This window comes from Siphateles boraxobius, unplaced genomic scaffold (assembly GCF_051911475.1).
Source record: "Siphateles boraxobius isolate OS27281-9 unplaced genomic scaffold, OSU_SipBor_1 130, whole genome shotgun sequence".
In the NCBI taxonomy this organism is placed as follows: domain Eukaryota; kingdom Metazoa; phylum Chordata; class Actinopteri; order Cypriniformes; family Leuciscidae; genus Siphateles; species Siphateles boraxobius.
In genome coordinates, this window is record NW_027508734.1 from 38,146,951 (window position 1) to 38,158,151 (window position 11,201).

The window sequence follows — 11,201 nt, forward strand, 5'->3', positions numbered from 1 at the left end:
TCAGATGGACTGGAGTTTGATGTACTGCTCTTCATAGTCAGACGCCCAGGGCATTGACGCATACCGTCCCACTGGGAGTGACTTCCATTAGGTACGTTTCTGAGTGAAAAATGACTGAGCATAATAGATGCCCTAATGAGTCTGTGGGGTCTCTATATCTATGACATCAGTGGACAGGGTGTTGTCACACTAGGCCATGTCTCTTTTGCTAAGCTGGACGTTGATGGATGTTTTCCATTAGTGAATGTCGATTGGTGATTTGTGATTTGATCTGGTATGACCTCAAAACAGGTCCATCTGAGCCCTGATGGGAAGCTTTTAAAATCTAGGTGTTCATAAAAAGACAAAAGGAAAGACACTTTACACTTTACAATAAAGTTTCATTGGATAACATTAATTATAACACTAACAATGAACACTACTTCTACAGCATTTATTAATCTTTGTTAATGTTAATCTCAGCATTTACCAATACATTTTAAAGATCAAAAGTTGTATCAGTCACACTTTTTATTAGATTTTGTAACTATGTAAAAAGTATGTTAGGAACAATGTACTTATTGTGTTCATGTTGAATTGCAAAACACTTGCTGCTATTAAGGTCGGATACGGGTTGGATTAGGGTCAGGTTTGGAGGTAGTTTTAAGGGTGTGAGGGAAGGCTTGACAATGCAATTATAGTAGTTGTATACAATGTATAATTAAGTTCAAAGTAAAACATGTATGTACACAATAAGAGCATTGCATCAAATTATTAATTGAAATGTTACATAGTACTAATGATTAATGAATGCTGTAAGAATAGATTGATTTTTGTTACTTCATGTTAGTTATTACATGAACTCATGAGAGCTTATTGTAAAGTGTTACCCATAAGTGAAATAAAATTACTTAAAAGCAACAGTCCACTGTTAATGCAATAACATGAAACAATACAATACAGTATGTTAATGCAACCTTTAAACGTTCTGCGGGTTTTTGAGGAACAGTGGTCCTCCACATCAAGGTCTTGGCATAGCGAGGTCTATTTCATGGACCACACATTGGCACATTCACCAGGGCCTTATAAAAACAAAGGAGAGAAAAGATACATTCACACACAGCAACATCTAAAGGCCCATACCAAATCAATTGATTGATGGGACAAACAGTGGCTGATGAGGGCGTGCGAGCGAGTAGATGGGTCCGTCCCTTGTCCTGGATACTTCCTGGAGAAATGACAGAGTGCTCTCTGCCCTCTCTCTACATTAATTATCAACCGCTGTCTCAAAGGCACTTTGTCAAATGAGATAAATGAAACAACATTGGGACAGGAACAAATCAGACTGCCTAGCAGGGGAGGGAGGAGTTCAGCCTGGGGGCCCTCTTTCTCTCCCGGGGCTCCTGTCCTTCTCCTCTTGGGAGGCAGGATCCGGGATGAATGGGTCTTCATGGGAAATGTGTTGAGGACATGTTCAGGGCTATTTTTTAAAATGTGCTGTAGAAACAAATTGACAATCTAATGTATATCCTTGAGTGTACACTCACAATTTCAACAATTGCACATATTTGTAAAAAAAAGAATTAATATTCAGCACTTCGTAATGGTTTTTAAAAAATGCACGGGCAGAAAATGAAACCTATTGCTTACATTTATATTCATCCAAAAGTTGCAGAACTGGCAGAATGATAAAAAGACTTTATAAGAGGGAACTGACTACTTAAAGTCTTTAGAAGCTTTATATGAGAATAAATGCGACAGCTCGGATAGTATTAAAGCAATGAATTCAAGGATGTGAGATGAATGAGAAGCGCTAGAGAATGGCTCCTGTAAGCCATTACATCCAACTGGGCGGGAGGGAGGGACCACTGACGTACGTCACAGATGCTTGCTATCAGCAGTGGTCCAGAAGGCGTAACACAGAGACAGAAAGAAAGAGACAGTAGAAAAGACAGTGTGAGAAAGAGAAGAAGAAAACGGGGAGAGACTGACAGGTTCTTAGATCTGAAAAAAATAAAAAGGGTTGGAGATCTATTTAGATTTATTAGTTTTTTTTTTAAGTTTTCAAAGTAACACTGATAAAAAGGAACAGCTCAAGATGCCTAATTTTGCTGGAACCTGGAAGATGAAGAGCAGTGAAAATTTTGAAGAACTCCTGAAAGCGCTCGGTAAGTGATCCACTCACTTTATCTTTCACTATGTGTGTAGTAGGTGATGACTAGACTATTTTATCCTGTTGTTTAGGCAGCATCCAGGATCCTCTCTTCTTCTACTGTTTCGTCTTCAATAGCATATTCATGGATTAACTAGTGTGAAGAGTAAATCACTATTATTTTCGGGCTGTTGGACTGCTTCTTCAGTCTCTTTTGTTTCTTTGGCTGCATGAGTTGCCTGGATTCGTATTCGACAGTGCAAGAGATTTAGCAAGGCCAAAGAAATGCACTCACTCAGTGGATTTTTTTTTTCTTCAAAATTAAATTAAATCTAATAGTTTAATACCAATTACCATTTCATGAGGCCCTGCAAATATGGTTTGGTCAAAGTTTGTACAGAACTTTACACTACCATGTTTTTGAAAGACGTTTCTAATGTTGACAGAGGCTCCATTTATTTGATTAACAATACAGTTAAAACTAATATTGTACAAAAATATTAAAATTTTAAATAACTGTTTTAATATGTTTTGAAATGTGATTTATTCCTGTGATGGAAAAGCTGTATTTTCAGCATTATTAGTCCAGTTTTCAGTGCCACGTGATCCTTCAGAAATCATTTTGCTCGATAAACATTTCTTTTATTATCAATGTTGAAAACAGTGGTGCTGCTTTATATTTTTGTGGAAACCATGATACACTGTTGTTTTCATGATTATTTGATGAAAAGAAAGTTCAAAAGAACAACATTAATTTAAATTGTAGAAATCTTTTGTAAATTTATAAATGCATTAACTGTTACGTTGAATCAATTTAATGCTGAATAAAAGTATTAATTTGAAAAAAAAAACTATCTTACTGAGCCTGAACTTTTTGAACAGTGTGAATATTTGAATCAAGAAATGTAATATTTTCCAATCAAAAAATATACTAATGGTGAGTGAAACTGATGCCAGTTCTCCAAAAAAGCCTCTAAATTGTTTCCAAACATAAAGAGAGAAATTTTGGGGTGGAGGGGAAAGAGAATTGAAATATTTATGAAACTGATCAAACAATTACTCACCCAAATAGTTTACACTACAATCTTGTGCCAAAAATGTGCAATTAGTCCTAGAATTTCAACACTGTAAGTAGGCACTATACGAGAGCCGTGGCATTCCTTCCAGTCAACACCCTGTCATTACAACTCCTTATTTCCAACATCTGCTGATAACAATCTACTCTGTGGTCACTTGAAAACTATTTATGCAGAAAATGGCATACCACAGCTGTATGAATGCTTGCTTTGCCCCAGTTATGACTAGGAAAAATGAACATCAGACACATTAAAAAACATGAAAGCAGATCAGATATTCCCTTTGCCCCAGTATCTATTGCAGATAGAAATAAATGATGTAAGTATACCGTCTTGAGGGAATTATATGAAAGTGGATAACTACAGCACAGTCGAGAGTGTTATTCGATTATTTATTGCATATAATAATCATTTTAACTAGAGACTTTCAATTTGAGACATTTATCCACTCTGTCTCAATGACATAGAGCTGAAAACATTTACATAAGCAAAGTGACACTTTTGGCATAACTAATGTGGCATGATTACATGTTTTGTGTAATGTAGGGGTGAACGCTATGCTGAGGAAGGTGGCCTGTGCAGCAGCTTCCAAACCACACGTGGAGATCCGTCAGAACGGAGAACAGTTCTACATCAAAACCTCCACTACTGTGAGGACCACAGAAATCAACTTCCAGATAGGACAAGAGTTCAACGAAGAGACCGTGGATGGGCGGAAGTGCAAGGTAATACAGCTTAGGGGTTTTCTTTTGTTGTGATCAATATTTTTTAAAAAGAGCTTAGAGAGATGACAAATCATCAGAACTATGTACAGACAGCTTCCTGTAGATACTGTTTAAAAGTTTGGGGTCAGTATTTTTTTTTTTTTCAGCCACATTAAATTGAACAAATGTGACAGCATAGACATTTATAATATCACAAAATATTTTAAATTGAAATTTCTATTCATTAAAGAGTCCTGAAAATATGTATCATGGTTTCCACAAAGATAGTGAACTGTTTTCAACAAGAAATGGTAACACTTTACAATAAGGTTTAGTAACAAAAACTAAGAATGAACAATACTTCGTTAGCATTTATTAATCTTAGTTTATATTAATTTCGACATTTACTAATACGTCATTAAAGGCAGGGTAGGTAGAATTCCCCAAAAATACTTTTTTCCAAATTAGTTTAAACTGTCTCTATATATCAATGCATAATTAAAATGTAAGTACTCTGGAAAAGAAATGCTAAAAATCGAGTGTCTGTAGTCCTCTCAGGACTGTAATAAACACAGCTCATTATTCCTTTCTGGACGAAAGAAATGATTGGCTGGGGCGACTGTCACTCTCCCTCGCTACCATGGATACCACCTCTGCTGATACAGGAGCAGCCCAAATGCGTGCACCCGTTTGAAGAGGCACGGAAGCTAGTAATAACAATTATGGCAGAGAAAGAACAGTCAAAATTCTCAGTACCTGCATATAGAGGCAGCGAAGTCAAACAAGTAAAAAAAAAAAAGGAAGACAGTATTTGAAAAGGCTATGAACAAAAAGTCTTTGGACAAAACAAGAAATCATACGAGAGTCAATATCGGCGTGGCTTTCCAGCGGTGGCGACAACTGAGGGATCTCAAGGTGCTGAAAAGTGACTCCATGATGGCTTTATTTCTGCTGGACAGGTAGTCTTGCTGTTCATTTTGATGCCATTTATTTTTTCATGAAGCATGTATCACTAGCACAAGTAGCTACCTAATATAGCTACCTAACGTTACGTATCATAACTAACGTTACACTGGCTTAGCTAGGACAGTGTAACTTTGGTGTCGACTGGTATAACGTTACTGTTAGTGAGCCAGGGTTGAGACGATAAATAAGCAATACCTTGCACGACTTCCTCTGCTTCGCCCTCGACTCCGGACCTGTCCTTGTGCCGACGATGCGGTACTTGTCTCCGGAGTGTAGTCCTCCTCAGAGCCAACAGTGCTTTCATCATGGAAGCTCTTACATGCAAAACACCTGTATGTTATGAATCTTACAAATTCACCTTCATCACAGTGTAACTGATAGTATCGGCAAACGTGTATCAATTAAGCTATATATAGCTTTGCCTTATATTGAGTTTGATTCCGTTACGAGCTTGTAAAATATTTTAAACTTTACCAGTATCGATATGCGAGCTTGATAGTGAGTACTAACAGCCATGTTAGTTGTTTACATTCATACTGATAAAGTTAGTTATTTTATTACTTGTGATTCTGACATGATGTCACTACATGCACTGCGCTCCTCTCTGCTCGGCGCTGGTAAACCCGTCCGACTCTTCCAGCTGAGCGAACGGCCGGGATCGCGCGTTCATTTGTTTTGGGGGCGATGCTTTGGAAGGAGCCGAGAAGGGAGGTGGTGGGAGTTAATGGAATAATGAGCTGTGTTTATTGCAGTCCTGAGAGGACTACAGACACTCGATTTGTATAATTTCTTTTCCAGAGTACTTACATTTTAATTATGCATTGATATATAAAGACAGTTTAAACTAATTTGGAAAAAAGTATTTTTGGGGAATTCTACCTACCCTGCCTTTAAAATCAAAGGTTGTATTTGTTAACATTAGTTAATCCACTGTTAACTAACATGAACCAAAGAATGAACAACTGTATATTTATTAACTAACATTAACAAAAATGAATGAATACTGTAACAAATGTATTGGTCATTGTTAGTTCATGTTAGTTAATTAACTAATGTTAACCAATTAACCTTATTGCAGTGTTACCCAAATGTTTCTTGAGCAGCAAATCAGCATATTACAATGATTTCGGAAGGATTGTGTGACTCTGAAGACTGGAGTAATGATGCTGAAAATTAATCTTTGACATCACAGCAAGAAATTACATTTTAAAATATTTTAAAATAGAACATATCAAATTATACATCTGCAGCCTTGCTGAACATAAGAGATTTCTTTAAAACAAAACAAAACAAAATTCTTTCACCTCTTATTTAGGTCACAGATAGTTTGGTAAATTATATTATATGACACACAAGCGCATCAAAGCAATACTGCAGGCTTATCTAGACTAGTTTCAGTCACCCATATGTCTCCCACCTTTAATCTCCTGGATTTAAATGGATCTGAGGGGTTTCTGACTCAAACGGTTGCACCATCACATCCAGCACTGCATAAGATAATGTGTGCATACTAAAGAACTGATGAGCACTGTTATGACAGGATGAGTTTTCCTTCTGAGCCTGTTGACCCATCAGAAGCTACTGAAAGGGCAATCGGTGGTTGCAGGCCGAGCTGCCATGTGCTGGAAATCCTTTTTAACAAGTTAACCTTTATGACTGCTGGTATTTAACAGGCAAATAAAAGTAACCACAGATCTGGCACAAAATAAACATCTGTTTTTGACATAATTCGACACCCAGACATTTTCTATTTAGATATTTGGCAGAGGCTATCTGACATCATAAGATACACATTAAATGAAACCTGTACATTTAGTCATCCAAGATTTTGGTTAAGCAGAGAGGGTGAGTAATACAGAGAAATGTATGTAGAGGTTATATAGAAGGGTAAAATGTATAGCTGTGGTGGGCGTCTCTCCTCAGCCTATTACTTATGATTCACTCCCTCAAATCAATGGCCTAAGAGCCTTTAAAATTCAATGGAGATCATAATTCAAATGCAAATGGACAGAAGAATTCCTCTGAGAATAATTTGAATGTTCTTCCCTGGAAAGAACTGTTTTTTTTCACAGAGTACTGTAGATGTAGATACAGACGTGCATCTTCAAAAGACTACCATTAGACTGTAATTGTCCACAGAGCCTGGTCACATGGGAGACAGAGAACAAGATGACCTGCAGGCAAACCCTTGTGGATGGTAACGGCCCTAAAACGTACTGGACACGAGAGCTGAGAGGGAACGAACTCATCCTGGTGAGGAACTTTTCCATCAACACCACTAAAAATCACTCATTCTGTGTCTGGCACCCTCTATTCTGAGCTGAATGTTTCAATCTGCTTTGCGATTACTAACACCCGTGATAAATTGCTCATATTCATTTATTTGCTTGGAATTTTTTTTTAAAAATGCAACACTGGGTAAATATCTGGCCTTCTGTCTTTTCTAGGCCATATGGACAACAGTAAACTGGCCTTATAACTGAGGAGGTTTTATTACTGGCTTTGCTGCCCCTGAGGGACATCAAATGCCTTCTTCTTTCGCTCAAGTGTCTGTTGTAAACTTTAAAGTGGATTTCGTAAAGACTTGTGATGGTGAAACACTGTGAAATGATTTTTACCATTCTTAATATGGGTCACTGAAAATATGTGCCATGAAAATGAGCATTCAATAAAGGTATCTTGTGCAGGACACAACCTACAGTAGCAGCTAACCTTGTGTGACACTAATTTATGGATCACATGCATCTTCTGCAATTTTACTGATGGAAAAAAAAGTCATGAGATGACAAAGTTCATGCTATTTATAAGTAGTTTGATATGTGTAGGCCAAACTTAAAAGTTCATAAGGGCTCCATATAACACAAGTTATGACCAAGGCCCAATTTTGAATTTGCTCACTATGCTTTATTCACTAGCCTCTTCAGCAAAATTCAGTACACTTTAGTATGCCAATATGTCAAAGCATTAGAAGCACAAACATATTTTTGTTGTGAGAACTATTAGTGATAATCACTGACAAGGCTTAAGGCTAGTCCCAAGCTAAAATGCATGTTGCTTTTACCTGAAAGAATCTAAGTCTTGTCTGTGAAACCAGGCCCAAATGTCTTTACTCCCTTAAAATTGTGATTTTAGTATGTCCTACCCACATGAATGGACCTCCGACACTATATGTACATGATACAACCACATCATCATTTTGATATAAACCATTGAATTGCTGTTTAGTTCAATACGGTACAATTCTTTAACAAAAATCATAACATGACTTCATGACTTTCTCGCAAAAATGCCATATTCTTGTAAACTGTCGTCTAAATTGACACCTAAATAAACAACATTATTTTCTACAAAAATAAGAAAAGTAAGAAAATAAGAAAACAATCTAATTCATTTTTACATAATTTTAAGTAATTGGCCTTTGTGTTTCCTCATATTTAAACACTTATTTAAAAAGTGTTTTCTGTGAAACAAGAAGTCATAACTAGACAATATCATGTTGATAGTCACCCTGTTGTGCTAAAAAAAATTAAATATTAATGGGAATATACTTCAGAGTTATTTTACTTGTAAAAAAATATTTGTATTGCCAATAATTATGGCCAACGTGTTTTGTAGAAAAAACATTTATTTCATAATGCGATATTCCCACCACTTTCAATTATTTTTACTTCAATGAATGGTTAGATTTTTGCTTTTATATATATATATATATATATATATATATATATATATATATATATATATAATTTAGTTCCAAATTACCAATATTTGCAGCCCTTTTACTTATTTTTGCATAGTTTAATGTTTTATATTACTTTTTTGTATTTTATTTATTTAGGTATGCATTTATTCTTTTTTCTTGTATTATATTTTATGCTGAAATGCATTTGTTGAAAAAGTGATTTAAGAGGCCATTTCAGGGCCTATGCACTCATGGAAAGTTATTGCTAAATGACCTCAACAGGGAAATACGCTGGGACATTAACACAGCACAACTTGCATCCAGTCTTATTTTTGGTCTACATTAATGCGCTAATGGACCCTGACACAGTTGGTGGCATTACATGATGCAAGACAAGACATGTTGAAGTCACATCTGTGTCTTATTAGGCAGAGCAGTAAAATGGTGATGCAGCTGGGTCACATCACAATTCCTTCAGACTTTTGAATGCAAGATAGTGATGCGTATCTTTCCGTTCATTTGTTCCATTCAGCTGTTTTGTCACGAGCTGACTAATCATGCCAAAGTATTCGACCCACTGGAGCTTATTTTAAAAATGCCTTGTTGCATACGCAATGGCACTTGCGCTTTTGTTTATTGAAATTAATGTGTTATTCTTATAAACCATTTGTCTTATGCATTACAGCTCTCTTCATTATAAATGGCTCACTTAAACTTTACTTCATCTTTATCTGTTTTTTTTTCTTACCCTAATGACTAATGCGTGTGTTTTGTGTAAAAATGGCCACTCATTACTAAAAAGCTGGCATCATGGAGCAAAGTTACATGCAGTGACCCAGAAAATACTTAGCAAATGTGTCTAATTGATCATGTTACATGTAGGAATGCTGGCGGTGTGTAGGGGGCTGACTCTCCTCTCTCTAATGTCTCCCACAGCACCGCCACACACACCAGATGGCCTGTACTAATACCATTTTTTAAAAGAGTGTGTGAGGTGGTCGTGCACTCTTCCTGCTCTGGAGCGCAGATGGTGTATAGTGTTGTCAGCTGCTCTAGTTCTGTTTTGGTGTGACTTTCAAACTCCAGTAAATGGCAGCATAGAGATGTCAGAGGCACTTCCTCTTAATTTGATCAATACATCACTCAAAGCATTTCAGTGATGCACAATTTCAACAAGCTACATACAAAAGTTAAATGTAAAACACCTTCTGTACCTTCATTTTAAGGGTGTCTTAATGAATGCAAATGAATCATGGTAAATGAAATGAACTGCGTATGACTGAGTTCATGGCATTCTCTCTCTGTTTGTCTTCATTGCTCAGACCTTTGGGGCCGACGATGTGGTGTGCACACGGATTTATGTACGGGAATGAGCACCGAGATGAACTGGATGGAGGGATGTTCCGGCACTTGCAGCTTTGAAGGAATAACATTTTGTACATGATTAACTTGCACTGTGGTTTGTTAGTTGATACTTTCTTCTGTTCTAAGTTGGATACCATTTGTGTGCATTAATCATTCGATTCATTTTTATAATGTTTCTTATTAATTATAGCCTATATGTACAGTGTTAGTCAGGCCTGGCGCGAGCTCTAACATTTAAGGTGGGCTACAGGACCGTTGGGGAATTGAGTGATCCTTGTATTAGGGAATATAGTTAATATATTCATGGTTATATCTAATCAAACATTCTTAGCACAGTTACGATGGTTCATTGCAGCCATGTCTCAAGAACTTAATTTACTTTACTTTCTTTTTCAGTCACCGACCGCGCATGAAATAATAAAGACATGTACTTGTTAATGATGTGATTGTATTTTTTTTTATAAATATATTTAACCAATTCTACTGAAAGATAATTGATAGCGTCATTAGCTGGAAATAGTTTCTTGAAAAAAAAAAAGGATTTTATGCTCACCATGGCTGCATTTCATGCAACTGTTTTATTGTAATATATTATAAAATTTAATTTATTCCTCTGATCAGCGGCAATTATTTGAGTCTTCAGAATCTGACACAAAGACAGATGCACGCACGCACGCACACACACACACACACACACACACACACACACACACACACACACACACACACACACACACACACACACACACACACACACACACACACACACACACACACACACACACACACACACACACACACACACACACACACACACACAGTCTCTCTCTCTCTCTAGGGGGACATTCCATATACATAATGTTTTTTTACTGTACAAACTGTCCCCTTACACTAACCCTACCCATTACAGAAATATTCTGCAGTTTTAGATATTCAAGACTTAATTTCTTATGATTTATACGGCGTGTTCCCTCATGGGGACCAATAAAAAAGTCACCATATGGTCAAAATTTACTGGTATTACTATCCTTGTGGGGGACATTTGGTTCCCATAACGTAGGTAATACCAGGTACACACACTTCATTTTTTTTCCCCCAAAATATGCAAGCTCATTAATATAAGACATTTGCAAATGCAAACAACACATGTGGCTAATGGTTTGCAAAAGAAACAAGGGTCAAAAGAAAGTGTTGGAATCCTACTCTCCATCTGTCATTAAAAACATGTTTTCATTTCATGCTCTGAGAGTTATGGACTTGTAGAGCCTTTTATGAAC

General features: G+C 36.6%; 1 protein-coding gene across 1 annotated transcript; it reads left to right on the top strand.

Moving 5' to 3' along the window:
• The first annotated feature begins 1,859 nt into the window (after positions 1-1,859).
• On the top strand, positions 1,860-10,539 carry crabp1b (cellular retinoic acid binding protein 1b). The gene is made up of 4 exons (XM_077229312.1): positions 1,860-2,147; positions 3,754-3,932; positions 7,017-7,130; positions 9,882-10,539. The coding sequence occupies exons 1-4, from the start codon at positions 2,078-2,080 to the stop codon at positions 9,930-9,932; spliced, it is 414 nt and encodes a 137-aa protein (XP_077085427.1). The 5' UTR covers positions 1,860-2,077; the 3' UTR covers positions 9,933-10,539.
• Positions 10,540-11,201: the final 662 nt, after the last annotated feature.